At 35.7% G+C, this 18408-nt stretch overlaps 1 protein-coding gene across 15 annotated transcripts in view; it reads left to right on the plus strand.

The window, feature by feature from the left end:
* MYCBP2 (MYC binding protein 2) overlaps positions 1-18408 on the plus strand; it is a 287598-nt gene that overhangs the window by 121905 nt on the left and 147285 nt on the right. For all 15 annotated transcript variants that reach the window (XM_064270017.1, XM_064270009.1, XM_064270015.1 and 12 more), the window contains 7 exons: positions 3325-3497; positions 4758-4883; positions 4971-5098; positions 10811-10902; positions 13031-13165; positions 14520-14603; positions 17517-17613. In XM_064270017.1, coding sequence (XP_064126087.1) covers positions 3325-3497; positions 4758-4883; positions 4971-5098; positions 10811-10902; positions 13031-13165; positions 14520-14603; positions 17517-17613 — 835 coding nt within the window. The remainder of the gene's footprint in view (positions 1-3324; positions 3498-4757; positions 4884-4970; positions 5099-10810; positions 10903-13030; positions 13166-14519; positions 14604-17516; positions 17614-18408) is intronic.

The following is an 18408-nucleotide window of genomic DNA, read 5'->3' on the forward strand; positions in this document are numbered from 1 at the left end:
ATCATGCCAAGTACTCTTTTAAGTACTTTAACATTTAGTAACTAATTTGTTTGTTATTAGTGTAGAGATCACAAGACAGTGAAATACAGATCTACAATCCCCTGTACTTACTTCTGAAATCCCAAAGCTCTGATTGCCAAATGTACTTTCAGTAACTAATTTCGGAGAAAAACCTGACTTGAACTTATATTAATTTGTTTTTAATCTTTGTACTACTTTATATGAGTGTTCATTTATTTAATTGTAGATATACCAATGTGCTTGGTTCCAGAATGTTGCCCCAGACCCTGCCAGGGAATGTTGTGTAACAACAGATGCTGCAGTGGTTGAAAAAATAAGAAGAGTCTATTATAAACAAATTTGAGAAGTGAAACAGGAAAATTCTGTTAAAAATGTAGCTCACAAAAAATATAACTGATAAAAGAATGACTAGAAATCTGAATAGTTCTATGAGCATTAAAAAAATTAAATCAGTAGTATAAAGCATCCCTCAAAGATAATACCAGGCCAAAATATCTCTAACAATGACTTTTGCAAAATATATATAAGTTATTTCATTCTTACAGATAATGAAGAAAGTGAACATCCCCTAACTTTTCTTTAAATGAGGGCTGCATGAACTAATACAAAAAATTGAAGAAGGAAAAAATAAGCATAAAATAGGAAATTATGGGCCCATCCTATTAGATGCAGAAATCGTAAATAAAAGATTAGCAAGGAAAATTCAGCCACATATTAAAGAGCTAATCCATAATGGATAAGTTGCATTCATGCCAGAAATGCAAGTATGGTTTTATTTTAAGACAGAGTTATATAAATTTCCGCATCAGTCATCTAAATAGTACAGAAAAAGCATGTGACAGACACGCTCTTGTTATTTTTCTTTATCAAAACTGATGGTAAGTCATGAAAAGTAACGTTTCTATTTTATGGAACATTTATAATTAATAAGCAAATGTTGAAACAATTCTCTGTGATATTGTATAGGAGACCCCACTTAAAATACCAAGCGAAGAAGAAGAAACAGTATGTACTATGTAATGATGGGGATGAAAGAAAAAAACTCATTTTCACAGCTGGTATGTCTACATGGAAAACACTGAGCTTCTAGAAAATTTGCTGCATGTCAGAAATACTGACATTCCCGATTAGTATGTAGGGGCAGCTTTCTCAATCAGTGGTGCTTGGTGGTCCAAGTAAAATAAAGGAAATTGGGTACCAAACTCACTTCATGTGTATAGGAAAAAAATAAACACAGGTGAATTAGAGACATAAATATGACTTAGACAACTAAAAAACTTTTAGAAGATGATATAAAAAAAAGTATGACTTTTAGCTAGGGGAAGGGTTCTTAAGACACAAAGAACTGAAAACATAGTGAAAAAGTTTAGTAAATTCAGCTACGTTAAAATTAATTTTTTTCATCAACTCGTTGCCATCGAGTTCATTATGACTCATAGCGATCCCATAGAGCAGAGTAGAATTGCCCCATAGGATTTCCCAGGAGCGCCGGGTGGATTCAAACTGCTGACCTTTCGGCTAGCAGCTGAACTCTTAACCACTGTGCCACTGGAAAAAAAAACCTGGAAGACTCCCTTAAATACAGTAAAAACAAACCAAAAAATATGGGAAAGATATATGTAAAAATGATCGGTATCAAGATTATATAAAGAATTCATATGCATCAGTAGGAAAAAAATAACCCAATAGAAAATTGACTTAACAGGCTCTTCACAAAAATGGAAATAAAATAGCTCATAAGCAATTGAAAAGAGGATTTCTCTTGGTAATCATGAGGTAAAGCAAATTAAGGCCACAATGAGACACCATTTTATAAGCCTCTAAGAATGAGTCAGAATCAACTGGATGGTAACGGGTTTTGGTTTGGCAAGAAGGAGCCCTGGTGGTGCAGTGGTTAAGTGCTGGGCTTCTTGAACCCACCAGCCACTGCTCAGGAGAAAGATGTGGCAGTCTGCTTCCGTAAAGGTCGAAGCCTTGGAAACCCCCGGGGCAGTTCTGCTCTCTCCTATGGAGGTCACTATGAGTTGGTATCGACTCCACGGCAACAGGTTGTTCTGTAATATTGACGTCAATACACGTTAAGAATATGTAATTTCCCCAAAGATCTAGGCCCTATACTCTTGCACATATACTTTAGGAACATATGTGATGTTTATAACAGCACTGTTGTGCTGGAAAATTGGGTGGTTTTTTAGGTTTTTGCTGTCAATAATACAATGGACATGTGATATAGTCACAAGAGGGAATATTCTAGAGCAGTGCTAATGGATGAATTTTAAGCTATATGCCGCAGCATAAACACATTGCAAGACTATTCTGTTGTTGGAAAATAGCAAGCCACAGAAGAATATGTGTAGTGTATCTATGACAGTATATCTGTTTATATACTGTTCAAAAACATGAAAATTAACATGTCTTTTTGATACAAACATATGAAAAGCATATAGAAAAGCAAGAGAATGATAAACTTAAAATTCAAGATAACTTCCCTCTGAGAGTGAAAAGAAAGACATTGGGACCAGGGAGGGAGATGCAGAGGACTTAAAAGTTAATGGTAATGTTCTTTTTACTAGTTTATATTGTGTCACTATTCTTTGTACTTTTTTTTTCATACTTTATTTTTAAAAATATTTATGACTGTTGTTTTTGTATCTACTCAATAGTTAATACAAACAGTGTTTCCAAAAAGAATGCAGAGAATGAAAGAGGTCAGGAAATGGAGTCAGATTTTTGAGAATTTTCCTATGAAAGAAATAAGAGAAATGGGACAATGGCAGGAGGGCATTGTGGGTTCTTTATTGTTTTTTATTCATGCTTTACTGTTTATTGGTAATACTGAACATCTACATAGAGTCTATTTGTGTTTCTTTTCAGAGAACTGCCATTTCATGTCCTTTGCCCATTTTTACTATTGGATTAGTAGTCTCCCATCCTATTGGTTTGTAGGACCTCTTACACATCCTGGATATTGTTGCCTTGTCTCATATTTTGTTGCACATGTCTTAGAAGTTGATTCAAATCATCATTTTGTTTCACATGCTTTCTTTAACTTGTCCCTTTAAACATTTTTTGTGGTGTTTTTGCTCTACAGGTGTTTCATATTTTCTATGTTTGCATCAAATTTTTAAATATACTGTTACTGTATTATTCATGAAGTGTTGTGATCCATATTACTGTCTCGTTCAAATTATTTCATTTATGAATTTAATTCAGATATGGGAAATTATGAGCTCATAAATTATATTTCAAAAAATTTTTTTAGTGAAACTGCTTCGGTGCTGTAATTATTCTCTTTCTTGAAAGGTTTCGACCGAACACTAGAGAGCTGTGGTGTTACAATGCAGTGGTTGCTGATGCCAGACTCCCCTCCGCAGCAGACATGCAGTCCAGATGTAGTATTCTAAGTCCTGAACTTGCCTTACCTACAGGATCAAGGGCTCTCACCACCCGGTCTCACGCAGCTTTGCACATTCTAGGTAGGGTTGCTGTTTGACATTCAGCCAATTTTTGTTGACGTGGATTGAGGTTTTTTGTTTTGTTTTCATTTGTAGAGTGTCTAGATTTGTATGTCACTCATTTTTGTTAAAAATTAACAATATGCTAGGTATGAAATAAGTGAAGTTCTCTATCTTTAAGAAGCTTAACCTACAGACCTATACCAACAACACGGAAGGTTCACGTAGAGCCAAATATTAAGCACCCCTGAATAATTTTCTTAATAGGTAGATCTTTCAAAAATAATGTTTTGGTTAACTTGAATATATAAACTTTAGAGGTGTAAATTCATTATTCAAATATGTAGTCAGGACATTTATATACAGTTCTTTAAAATAATAAATTCTATAAAATATTGTATGAATTTTATGGATAGTGCTTTTATCTCTTCTTACATAACTGTTTTCCACAGCATATCAACTTTATTTCTGTTTATTTAATTTGAATATAGCATTTTTTCAATCCATATGTTATTGCTGAAAATTTTATACCAATCCATTAAACTACTTACTTTTTTGGTTTTTTAAATGATCCTGAAAAAATTCATTTATGTTTATCTAGCATTTGCAATTGTGAGGCCCTAATTTTTGTTTTTAATTATTAGATATTAAATACTTTGCTCCCTTTTTCATAAGTTTTACCTGGTAACCATTGTAAACATCCAAAACTAATATCAGTTAAGGTTATCTCTGGCTACCATGTTTGCCTGCCTCAGACTGCTTTAAGAAGCAAATAAAAATAATCCAGAGAGTCTCATAAAGCAAAGGAACTTATAAGGAATCAAAAATTAAGAGAGTCCAACTTTTCAGAGGGACAGTTTGTGCAAAACTATGCCAGATAGTATATGTTTAAATATGATAATTACCCAGGAAGGGGAGAATTTTTATTTGTGTAAGTATTTTTCTGGAAAACCTGGTGGCGTACTGGTTAAGTGGTACGGCCACTAACCTAGAGGTTGGCAGTTCGAATCCACCAGGTGTTCCTTGGAAACTCTATGGGGCAGTTCTACTCTGTCCTATAGGGTCGCTATGAGTTAGAATTGACTCGACGGCAGTGGGTTTGTTTTTTTTTTTAAGTATTCTTCCGTGAGACTGTGCTTAAAACATGGAAAAAATTTGTTGAGCGCACTTAGAGTGTATTTCCTTATTTAAATTCATCCACTGTAGTTTCCCATATCATCAGTAAGTACAATGGAAAATTTTAATTTCGAGGAGTTGAATTTTATTTGTTTGTTGTTTTAGGCTGTCTTGATACTTTGGCAACTATGCAGGATTTAAAAATGGGTGTTGCAAGTACAGAAGAGGAGACTCAAGCAGTGATGAAAGTTTATTCCAAAGAAGATTATAGTGTGGTAAACAGGTTTGAAAGTATGTATACTTATGTTTAGGAAATATTGTCTTATATCTAAAATGTATATGAATATTTTAAAACAAACTGTAATTTATATCTTTTAGGTCATGGAGGGGGCTGGGGTTACTCTGCCCACTCAGTAGAAGCTATACGTTTTAGTTCAGACACTGATATATTACTTGGTGGCCTCGGTCTGTTTGGAGGTAGAGGAGAATACACTGCTAAAATTAAGGTAAGCAGTTCATTGACACTGTTGTCCTGTTTATTTGAAGATGTTGGTTTTGACTGTTTATTATTTTATATAGTGCTTCGTTTTTAGAAGAGCTTGAGGAATCATTGCTAAAATCTGATACAGTAATACTAAATCATTAACTCAGATGAAAAAATCAAGAGTAAAGTAAGAAGGGAAGAAATGAAAGGAAAATGATTGTTCAATAATACAAGATAAAAAGGCTGTGAAGATCAATCCCAGTCCTTTGTGCTGAACTTGCTAGTGGTCTAGGAACAGCAGCACCTTTTTATGTGACCATTTTTTTTTTTTTTTTTTTTAGCCATTTTAATGACAGGAAGCACAATTGTTCTGGTGTGAAGACATTTTTACATAGCTTTTAATGCCAAATATTATGTAAACAGGCAACATAATCACCCCAGGAGTGAGGACCAGAGATAAAGTGAGAGATGGAGTGTAGGGGTTGGATCCTATCTGGTAGAGAAGCTAAAAATAATCAAGTTCCACACCTTTTTGTCTCAGAAAAAAGCCAAAAACCAAACCCATTGGCATAGAGTCGATTTGACTCATCTCAGAAAGGGCCAGCAATTATTCTAAACAAAGTATATGCTCATTTTTTTTGAAAATTCACTAATAGCATGAATACTGTGCTTCTCAAGTTATCTGATTTTGCTTTTAAGAGAATACTACAGTTTGTGCCTTAATTTCAGTGTAAATTAAAATATTCTCAATTTATTGCCACCCATTTAGGAAGTATTTTCTTAGCTCTCTCAATAATATCCAAAAATCATAATAATGATTTTTGAGGATACTTCTTTTGAGCCCAAACCAGCACTGATGAACTTCAAAAAATACCTGTCAATTCCTCGTTAAAATGGAAATAAATACACTAAAAAAAAAAAAAATGCAGGTAATATAGGAATTAACAGAATTGAAAGTACTTGTAGCCACATAGAGTACAAGGACAGAATAACGATTAAGGGTGCCTACGGCATGAGTCAGAATCGACTCAACAGCAATGGGTGTGGTTTTTTGGGTAGCTTATATATATATATTTTTTGTATATGTTGATAATAAGAAAAACAATAGTTTTACTCTCTAGCTCATTTTTATGCGCACCTGCATCAAAATGGTTATTTTAGGTTATTAGCGATTAGCAGAGGTAGGTGAAAAAGGGAGAGGGAAAGAGAAGTCATTGCTTAGGAGATGCTGAGCTTCTGTCAAAGATGATAGAAAATTTGGAAACAGATAATGGTGATGGTTAGTCAACATGATAAACACAATTAATGTTACTAAATTGTACATGTGAAGAATGATGAAATGGAAAATGTTTAGTTATATATTTACCAAAATTTTTAAAAAATGGTTATTTTAGGATGTCTTCATTCAAAGTTAAGACAGAAGCAAATTCAATGAGTTATGTAGTTCTGCTTGGCAATGTCTAGTAAGTGTCAAGCCAGCTCATCAGGAGGGTTTTTGCCTCCTGCCCATGAGAGTTTTTTAATAGTATTGAAGACCATAAAAAAACAAACAAACGAAAAAAAAAAAAACCATTGCCATCGAGTTGATTCTGACTCACAGTGACTCTATAGGACAGAGTAACACTGCCCCATTTTCAGACTTTCCAAGAAGTGCCTGGTGGGTTTGAACTGTCGACCTTTTGGTTAGCAGCCATAACTCTTAACCACTACTCCACCAGTGGATCTTAAATTCAGTAGCAGTGGTATAGAATTATAAAGACCTTCTATATATGTGTGCCATATTTTTCTTTTCAAGCCTCAAGTACTACCTCACTCCTCCATTCTCTGGAAATGATCTTGCTTTGTATTCATTGAGTAAATTTAAAGCTTTCCGACAGGAATTTTATTTCTCTTCCTCCACGTTTCTGGGGTTTGCTCTCCGCCACCCTCTCCCCTTGCCATACCCCCAGGAGTAAGTCCATTAATGATTTTCTTTTGCTTTGTTTTATTTCCATACCTCTGGTTGTTTCTTCCATCTTCTTGTAAGTTCATCCCCTTCTACCCGGCCAGTGAATGTTGGAGTTCCTCTAGGCCCAGCCCTAGACCCTATCTCTTCGCTCTGCATTTTCTCCTAGGCATTTTTTCTAATCCCAGTGTTTCAGTTACCATCAACCCACTGTCATACCCAAATTTATATCTCCAGCTCAGACTTTTTTGACCATTTCCTTATAAATTTTTTAAAAGCATGTCAGTCATTGTATCTAAAATGAATTTGTGCTCTTTCCCCAGGACCTAACTCTCCTCTGATGATCCCTTTCTTTTGATCATTACCACCTACCATATGCCTGGTACATAAGCCAGAAACCTGGATGTTCTTCTTGATAGCTCCCCCTTCATCTTTTCCCTCCACTGATAAAAGCTGTCCCATCACTACCCTAGGCAAAGCTTTTTGTCTTGTACTAGCTACCTGGCCTCTACAGTAGTCTCAAACTTTTTGGTTTCAGAAGAACAAGCAGTGAACAAGATGGTTCTCATCTTTACAGAATTTATTGCTTAGTGAAAGAGACAGATGAATGAGCTAAAATTCACACATTCATTCTGTGTCACATTTTATAAATATTTATTGAATGCCACCTATGTCCCAGATTTTTTTCCAGGTGCTGGGTTTAGTGTTTTCAACCGAATCGACAAAAGATTTTGGTGTTACGTAGTTAATAAATTGAGTGAAGTGTGAAGGAGTAATTGGTGGAGGGAGCCAGCATATATAGGGAGTGCTCAGAGAAGGCTCTCTGACTAAGGAACATTTGAGCAGATACCTGAAGAATGAAAAGGAGCCAGTAGCAGAGGAGTATTTGGGGCAGGGGAAACAGTTTTTGCGTTTTTTTTTTCCTTAGCACTTGTTAGCTGCTTGTTGAAGGAATTTCCATACCTTCCATCTCCACTCTTTCCTCCCATTCCTTCTTCATCCTACTCCAGTCAGGCCTTTAACCCAACCATTCCACTGAAACTGCTCTGCCAGGGACATAGATAACTTCTCTATTGCTAAATCCTGTGGCCTTGTCTTCCTTGACCAATCAGCAAAGTTTAATGCAATTGATCTCTTCTTTGAGATACTTTCTTCACTTGGCTCTGAAAACATCACACTTCGTTTTCCTGCTATCTCACTGACTATTCTTCTTTCTGTCTTTGCTGGCCCCTCATCATCTCTCTAAGCTCTAACTGTTGGAGTGCTCAGAACTCAGTTCTTGCCCATCTTTTTAAGTAGACTCACTCCCGTAGTGATCCAGCCCCATGGCTTTAAATGTTTTTTTCTCCGATGACTCCCAAATTTGTAGAGCTCTTTCCTGACCTCCAGAGTCATATGTACAATTGGCTATTTTCTGTCTCTAATTGGGTACCTGATAGGCATTTCAGATGTAACATGTCCATAACTACGCTTCTGATGACTTCCCTAAACCTGCTGTCCCCACATTCTTTTCCATTTCAGTTAAATGATTCAGAATATAGGTAACTTCATTTTTGTACTTGTTCAAGCCAAAAACCTTGGAGTCATCCTTGACTCCTCTTTCTTCCATACCCTACATGCACTTCAGCAGCAAATATTGTTGACTCTTCTTTCAAACCAAATCTAGATTTAGCCACTTCTAAAAACTATTACTGGTACCACTTTAGTCCAAACCACAGCCATTCTCACCTGGATATTACAGCAGCGTCTCAACTGGTACTCTGCTTCTGTACTTGTCTCTTTCAGTGTATTTTCAACACAGCAATCGGAGTGGTTCTGTTAAAATTTATACCAGAATATGTCACTCCTCTGTTCAGAATCCTCCAGTGTCTTCCTATATTAGAATAAAAGCCAAATGTCTTAACAAGGACCTACGAGACCCTACCAGAACTAACTTCATTGCTTCTCTGACCTCATTTTGTACTAGTTGCTTCACTCTAATCCTGGCACACTGGCCTGCTTATTGCTCCTCAAGCATGCCAGGCTCAATGAAGCCTCAGGACCTTTGCACCTGCTGTACCCTCAAACTAGAGCTCTCTTCATTTCAGTAGCTGGGTGACTCACTTCCTCACCACCTTCAGGTCTTGACTCCCTGGTAAGCCTACTTAAAACTGTAAGTCCCCTTTCCTACCACACACTCACTCCCAGTGCTCCCCCTCCCCCTGTTTTTTTGTTTTGCTTTGTTTGTTTGCTTGTTTTTGTATTATCCTCTCCCAGTTCCTAGAACTGTGCCTGGCCCATAGTATATGTTCAAAAATTTTGTTGGAAATAAGCAGGGAGGCCAGGTTAGGGGCAGATCATTAAGGACTTTTTATATCATGCTAGGAAGAAAGATGAGAAATTACCGAATTTTTAATTAAGAAGGTATTCTGATCAGATACTCATTTTAAAAAGACTTCTAAAAGTCATTAAAAAAAGAAAACCCTCTACTTTGTGGAATATGGATTAGAGCAAGGAGAAAATGGAGCTAAGAAGACTAATTAAAGTGATTATTGAAGTTTTCCTGCCAATGATGATGAATATGGTTGAATTCACAAGCTTCGTTATCAGCAATAGAGTAGATATAGTGATGATAGAGAGATATGGAAAAAAGGGTTGTTGTTAGGTTTTTATTTTAGTGACTAAGCAAATGATAGTACTATTAATTGTACTAGGAGAGAAAGGACTAGGGAGAGATGAACTGCTTTCAAGATTGAGCCCCTTGGAGGAATCCAGTGACTGTTGAGAATAAGGATCTGAAGGTCAAGAAGAAAATCTAGACTGGAGAAAGATGTCTAGGTCGCTAGCATATAATTGAAAAACTAAGTCATCTAACACAGTACCCGTTCAGTAAATTTCCATGCCTCCTTCCCTTCTTTATCAGTGTTTTTCTCCCTTTCTTCTAGTTCACCTGCTGTGACTCTCCAGAGAAATAGTTTTTTTTTTTACACGTATTAGTCCATATTTTAAAAAGACCTTAAACTCATGATTCTCCTCTTATTTCACTTTATTTCATAACCTTTTTCTATGTTCATATCTTTTTTGTCTCCTGTATCCACATGCTGTGATCATTCCCTCTTTTTGTTATGACCTTCCCCCCTACCCCCATACCCTTCATTACTCCTTTTTCCCATACCATATTAATTTGAACTGTTTTTCATTAATACTTGTTAGGATTCTCCTGTTACTTCTGTCTTTATCCATAACTAACATTTTCAAGACTTATTTGTGGGGTGTTTTTCTAAGTATTCCATAAGTATTATATCATTTAATTATCACACCTGCTATGATGTGGGAGCTTATCCATTCTGCTTTTACAGATGAGGAAATTGGGTCCCAGAACTTCACAGCTTATAGGTATTGAAGCAAGATTCTAATCTACGCAATCTAACCTCAGAACTTGGACCCTAGATTCTACCTTATTTGGAAACTCTTAGATAATAATCTTCAGATGTTTATATTGGATGCAGAACTTTTTGTATATTTTGAGGATTTGTTATAAGTAGATAAAACCCCTCAAAAATGTATAAAATAGGGAAATCAAGATTAATATAGGCCATAAAACAATATGTTTTTTTAATTTATACATGCATATTTGTATATATATTGCTTGGTAGCTTTAGTAAAGCAGGAATTCTGATTTTTACATTGTAAAGTCAAGCATATATGGGACACATACAAAATTATAAACATGTTATTCAGCAAATTAACAGAACTGAATGAATGGGCAAAATGCGGTTTTTGTTTTGTTTTGCTTTTTCCTTTCCCCAGCTGTTTGAGTTGGGTCCTGATGGAGGAGATCATGAAACTGATGGAGACCTTCTTGCAGAGACTGATGTGTTGGCTTATGACTGTGCTGCTAGGTAAATGATTTCTTCATTATTTAGTGTAATCCTTACCTACTGAAAAATCCATTATAAATAAATAAATAGAATTTTAAAAGGAAATTTTAAAAACCTGGGCTGTTAATTTCAGATGCTTGAGAAGTTAAATTCCATGTTAGGTAACAAGAATTGCTTTTAACCATGCTGTATGAAAGCTAGTAAAATCCTCTTCACATTTTTAATTCACAAAATAAATGGACTGTTTCTGTACTGAAGATAAAATAGATATATGATTTATACATATATTTTGCACACTTTTTATTTTCATACATCCCTCGGAAAGTACCTGGTATGCCAGTGTTCTAGTGATGTGATGTGACACTGCCTACAGTAACCCCTTACTTGTAGCATTATGTATGTGCCTTCAAGTGCTTATATGACCATGAGTCAGATTCACCATGCCAGTAGAAAACCATTATCATAACACACTTGGGGAGGTGAAGAGCTTTACTGATATCTCTTGGGAGGTTATCAGATTACTATGTTTATTTATGAAGATTCATTAAGTGGTAGAGCTTAGCAGTCCTTTCTGTATAATCCTAAGAATTATCTTAACACTCTGTCATGACAAATTAGTGATTTGAATCAGAGAATACTATGAGAAAAAGATATAAATTGAGATTCATAATAATAAATGATTCATTGTACTTCCCAAGAATAAACATCTTAAGAAAGCCTGTTGCAGTATGCATTTTTGCTTCTTGCTGGTGAAAATGTATATTTTCTGAAATAAGGATGGTAGTAAGGCACTGAGTTTGCTTTTCCCAAATAAATACACTTGAGAACAAAATAGTAAACCTGAAGAAATTTTTGGCTGTTTCTTCACTTTCGACATTAACCAAGTAGCTTTTTATGTTTTATGAGGGTAAATTTCAGGAAAGTTAACTGCTGGTTAAATAATTTTTAACAAAGCCTTAAGATGCTATTGCTGTTTAGCATTCATTTTTGAAAATATGATTATAACTCAGAAATATAATGTGTGCTTTCTTGTTTAGAAAATCTTTTAGATTTTGTTTTCATTTGCCTATTAAACAATGCACAGACTCCCTCAGGCTTCCATTAAGGAACTTCCGTAATCTGTCTCAGCATCTTTTCTGACTTTCTGCCAACTACTCCTCTTCATCTCTTTTAATACTTAAACTGAGCTGGGTTCCTTGCCAGTTCATAACCTTGTCCTTTACCGTTGTCCTTCTACAGAGCAGTTCATGCCATTCTCCCTCTTTTCTGAAATGCCTTTTATTCTTCTCTCTGTTCCAAGTATACCCAATAAAATTTCCAAATGCCTTCTTTCACAATCCTTCCATTCTGTTACTTAGATTTTTGTGACTTGCTTGTCTTCTTTAACAGATGCCCTTATTTGTATACATATCTTTTCTCTCCTCCTAAATTAGTAAACTTCTTGAGCACCAGAGCTCTCAAGTTTATTTTTGTTTCTCTAGAGTACCTACCTAGCATAGTTTCTCATACATGTGGGTAACAATAATAATTTTAAAATAGCAAACTTTTTGTGTAGTTACTATGTGAAGGGTAGTTCCAACACTTTAGTTGAATTAACTCAGTTATCAGAACAACTCTATGAACTAGGCATTATATTCATCCCTATTTTACAGATGAATAAACTGAGGTACAAAGAAGGTATAATAACTTGCCCAAGGTTGTCCAGCTAGCAAGTCACAAAGCCAGTCCTTGAACCCGGGCATTCTGACTCCAGAGCTATTTTCTTAACCATGACATACTCCCTCTCAGAATACTTTTGTTGATAAATGAACTTTAATTACATTAGCTCCATTTTATTAAGAAAAATTCAGATTTTCATTTTCCAACTCACTTGCATGTTTTTTAATAGCAGTTTTAAAAATTGTCTTATTTTAATATAAAAATGTTATAAATTTTTGGTAAGTTTTAGAAAAGAAGGGGAAGAAATATAATTGCATCATTGTAATACATATAATTATTTAGTGTTCTTATCTAGGCTTTTTAATGTTCTTTAACAAGAATTTCATAATAGAATTAATTTCATGTTTTCTTTATAAGTAATTTTTTAGATAAGTGTACGTAGCTGGGCAGTGTGTAGGCACTGTCTGTAACTCACTGATTTTTCTCCCAGAGAAAAATATGCGATGATGTTTGATGAACCCGTTCTCCTGCAAGCTGGATGGTGGTATGTAGCCTGGGCTCGAGTGTCAGGACCCAGCAGTGACTGTGGATCTCACGGTCAAGCTTCTATTACCACAGATGATGGGTAAGTGAAGTGTTTCATTATTACTTAAGCAAATTCTGATTCATGTTGGTGGAATATTGTTTTGAAAACTCAGGATGTTCAGTAGGAAAAAGATTAATAAGACTAGAGTATAATATGACTGCTAAAAAAACTAAAATCATGCAATCTTATGCCAAATTAAGTTTAGACAGAATAAGAGAGATAATAGGACTACTGTTCTTTGCTCGTCTCAGGTAGCATTTATAGTTTTTCTAGGTACTACGTCCTTTAAAAGCTTTTTTCCAAATGAGACATTATATAGAGGAATATTACAGGATAGTGAGTTTGGAAACCATGTATATATATATATATGTTATTAAATTTGACAATTCAGATGAAAACAGCTGATAAATTGTAGAACTTGAGCAATATAGGATGGTATAATATTAATAACATGTAGGGAAAGGTTTACTGGTTAAAAATAACTTTTAAAATAACTTTCATGTGAACTTTTCAATTTATAAAATATTTTCACGTGTTATCTCATATGGTGCCCTCAACAACTTTGTAAGCCAGTTATTAGCTCCATTTTATAGAGAAGCAGGGAAAATTGAGGGGTAGGGAAAATAGAGAAACATTGAAACAATGAAAAAATTTGCTTAGAGTCATATTTTTACTGTGTGGCTGAACCAAATCTGGGCCTGGAGCCTCTTGAATCTAAATTCAGTGTTTTTTGTACTCCATCACTCTGATTCATGTGTTTGAAAGGCCCGTCATCTGTAAGAGAAGGGAGCTTTTTCTTTATTACTCTGGAACATAAACTGTTTGAAATGGGTAGAAGTTACATAATTTCAGTTTAGATCATCTCATAAAAGAATTGTCCAGAAAATGGAACAGACTGATTTAGGAGGTGAATCCCATGTTGTTGACTATATTCAAGTAGAATGCTATTGAAAAATTTAATTCTATTGTTGCATATATCCCTTCAACTTACTCCAAGATGGTATGCTAGAACTGAATGACTGCCTTGACACTGGAATAGATGATTCCCACATACAATTCATTCAACCTTGGAATATCATGACATTTTGAAGCCACACGCTTTTACTGTATCTAGTTGAGTGGATTTTAAACTGTTTTTAAGTTGAAGCTTTTTGTTAAAAGTTTACTGCTCTAGTTAAAGCTGAGCTGGGGGCGGGGGGCAGGAATGGGGCCTCAGACAGATTCCTGATTAAGCCATTCAGAGCTAACACTAAAATCAGAATGCTACATTTTTCCTCCCCCCCCCACCTTGAATGATTCTCTGTTCATTAACATAAGATTTGAAAATGGTCGTTAAAGTCCTTATTTCCTTTAATGAATCGTGTTGTTTATAATTGTCATTTTTTTCTCTTAGGGTTGTTTTCCAGTTTAAGAGTTCAAAGAAATCAAATAACGGTACAGATGTGAATGCTGGTCAGATACCTCAGTTATTATACAGGTATTTAACTTGCTTATAGTTAATTAGTATGGTTTATTCTTTTGCTATAATGAGGCAGGATAATTATAAATTATGTGGTATAATATGGAAGAAATTATTTTAAGCGTTCATCAAATTGTACTGGGAGAAATATTAGCTAAATTTAACAAGAACATTTTTGCTAACATTAAAAAACAAAACAAAACTCATTGCCATCGGGTAAATTCCAACTCATAGCGACCCAGGCAGCTCTATAGAGTAGGACTGCCCCTTAGGGTTTCCAGGGAGTGGCTGGTAGATTCTAAATACCACCTTTTTGGTTAGCAGCTGAACTCTTAACCACTACGCCACCAGGGCTCCAATACATATATATATATATGTACATGTATATGTATATATACGTGTATATATATATATATATAATTTTTATTTTAGCATATATATATTTTAAATAATTATAATTTTTTAAATAAGGTGCTGGCAGTTACTATGTTTTCAGCCCTCCCTCCCTTACTTTCTCCTTTCCTCACACATATATTGAATACATACATTTATTGAGGAACTGCGCCCAGTGCTTTCCCTTTCTGTTTTTTTTTTTTTAAATAATATTTTATTGGGTTTTTGGTGAAAGTTTACACAGCAAGTTAGGTTCCCGTTCAACAGTTTCCACACAGATTGTTCAGTGATATTGGTTACATTTACCCCAATGTGCCAATATTCCTTTTAATTGTTTTGTTTGTTCCCTTTCCAGTACTCTAGTTTTCTTGCCCCCTTATCTTCTCATCTTTGCTTTTGAGAAATGGTTGACATTTTGGTCTCATACTGGTGACTTTTAGGTAGGGAACTGATCTTACAGGTAATATCCTTTATTTTGTGTGCCATTCTACTATTTTGCTAGAATGTAATCTCGGGATAGGCTTGGTTATAGGTTAAAAGAGTGTCTCAGGGCAGTAGTCTCAGGGGGTCTTCTGTTCTCTACTGTTCCACTTTGTCTGGCTTTTTTTTTTTTTTTTTAAAGTAAGATTTTGAGTTCTGCTCCATATTTTTCTCCCATTCTTTCCAAGACCAACGGCCCTGGTCAGAATGGTCAGTTGTAGGAGCTGGGCACCATCTAGTTCTGGTCTCAGAGTGGATGAGATTGTGGCTCTTCTAGACTTGTTTCTTCTCTGCACTGTTGGTTACCTTTTTACTGTTTTGTTCCTGGTGAATCAAGACCCATAATTGTGTCTTAGATGACCACTCTCAAGCTTTTAAAACCCCAGATGCTACTCACTTCATTAGGATGCAGGTCATGATTTTTGTGAACTATGTTATGTCAGTTGACCGAGTTGTTTCATGAGACTATGGTCCTAAGCCTTCAAACCCAGAAAACTGATGTTGAAAGGTGTTTGGTGATGTCTGAGGAGTATCATATTGGTGTCTTCAGCGAGTGTATGTGCCTGCGCCCACATATTTATATTTACACATGCCTGTAGACACTTTGCTGGTGGTGCAGTGGTTAAGAGCTCGGCTGCTAACCAAAAGCTCAGCAGTTTGGATCCACGAGCCTTTACTTGGAAACCCTGTGGGGCAGTTCTTCTCTGTACTGTAGGGTCACTGTAAGTCAGCATTGACTTGACAGCGACGGATTTAGGTAGATACTCATATCTGTTCTCACCTATGTACACAACTGTACCTACCTGTATACCATTGTGTCTATACTTATCCATATGTGCTCAAACACTTGTTATTACTTTGGTTGTGCTATGCTCACTGCAGCCATAATTGGTGCCACTTTTCTCATCACCAAAAATAACTAGTCTCTATGTATAAAAACACACTCTTCCCTGCCTCCTTTCCTGGTAACTACCAGTGAACATTGGTTTCTCTGTATTTATCTATTCTTGTCTTCTTATAAAAGAGAGATCATACAATATTTATTCTTACACACTCAACTTATTTCACTAAGCGTTATGCCCTCTAGGTCCATCCATGTTAGGTTTCACGGACTTATCATTGTTCTTTATGGTTGTATAGTATTCCACTGTATGTATGTACGACAGTTTGCTTATTCATCCATCCATGATGGACACTTACAGTTGTTTCCATTTATCTCCTATTGTGCATAAAGCAGCGATGAACATAGGTGTGCGTGTCTGTGTCATTATTTTAGGTCTCTAGGGTTTTTTTTTTTTTTTTTTTTTAGCGTTTATACCTAGGAGCCCTGGTGCCGCAGTTGTTAAGAGCTCAGCTGCTAACCAGTTCTACTCTGTCCTCTTGGTGGCTATGAGTCAGAATTGACTCAACAGCAACAGGTTTTTGGTTTAACGGCTAATGGTTAATGTTTAATGGTTAACTTTAGAGATTAGACCCTTATCAGATAAATCGTTTCTGCAGCTTTTTTCCCAGTCTGTAGATTGTCTCTTGAAGCCCTGGTGGTGCAGTGCTTAAGAACTATGGCTGCTGACCAAAAGGTCAGCAGTTCCAATCCACCAGCCACTCGTTGGAAACCCTGGGGGGGCAGTTCTTCCCTGTCCATGGGGTCGCTATGAGTCGGAATTGACTCAACAGCAATAGGTTTGTTTTTTTTGTTTGTTTTTTAGGTTATCTATTTACTCTTTTAAGGAAGTCTTTTGATGAGCATAAATTTTTAATTTTTAAGAGGTCCCATTTATCTGTTTTGTTTTCTTCTATTGGTGCATTTAAACTATGTTTTTGCGGTTTCTACTGAGTCTTATAAGGGTGGAATTTTAAAAGATGAAGTATTCACATGCTAAAAATTTTGATTAACATTGGAAAATGTTTCTGACAAGCCGCATAGTGTCATTTTACTTAGCACAAAAATTTAAATGTGTCATTTAATTATTTCACTATTGCAAAAATGAATATTGTCAACAGAAAAATATCATTGGCCTTTTCCAACGTAAATTTCTTATGTGTGACTACTACCTTAAGGCTTCCAACCAGTGATGGCAGTGCTTCAAAAGGCAAACAGCAGACCAGTGAACCTGTACACATTTTAAAGAGATCTTTTGCAAGGACCGTCTCAGTGGTAAGCTGTTTTTTAAAATTTCAGTGTTTGTTTTCAGTGCTCCCTTTCATTTTAATGTTCAACATTTTGCCACTCTTCTAAGAGTTTATCTCAGCATAGCTTTATGAACTCAGGTTTGAATTTGTACTGGCATTTATATTCCGGCCAAAGATAATATCCACTTTAGATAAAGGGAAGATAGAGATGTTGACTGTGATTTTAACATGCCCAGCGGGCTTGGCCTTGCTATTTCTAAAATAACTGGTGAGTTTGCTAGTAAATCATATATGACTGCTTATGCTCAAGAAGTTAGAAAGTGAAGAAGTTAAGGGATGTGCTGACCCAAAAAGTGTTACTTTCATACTTAATAGACAAGTTGCATATAAAACTAGGGATGTCCTTGAACTATTTGACCATCCCCATTCTACATTTAAAGATACACAATGCTATTGGGGTTACCAGTGTAGAATGGAAAGCTAACATGAAGTAATCGAAAGAACATGGTATGTGCACTGGGAAAGTCTGAGCTAAGTTCTTGCTGTTTCGTTTATTAGTTGAGGATTCTTATGTAAGTTGTCTAAATAAACTACATCGTAGCCTCATTATGAATTCCTGATGAGATGTTGTTGTTAGTTGCGTTGAGTCGATGCTGACTTGTGGTGATCCCACGTGTGCAGAGAAGAGCTGCTACACACAGGGTTTTCAAGGCTGAGATTTATCAGAGACAGATCTCCAAGCCTGTCTTCTGAGGTGCCTCTGGAGTACAAAAATGCTTTTTAAAACCATAAGGAACTTTGTGAATGTGATTTATTATCA

The sequence above is a fragment of the Loxodonta africana genome, chromosome 17 (assembly GCF_030014295.1).
Source record: "Loxodonta africana isolate mLoxAfr1 chromosome 17, mLoxAfr1.hap2, whole genome shotgun sequence".
Classification (NCBI taxonomy): domain Eukaryota; kingdom Metazoa; phylum Chordata; class Mammalia; order Proboscidea; family Elephantidae; genus Loxodonta; species Loxodonta africana.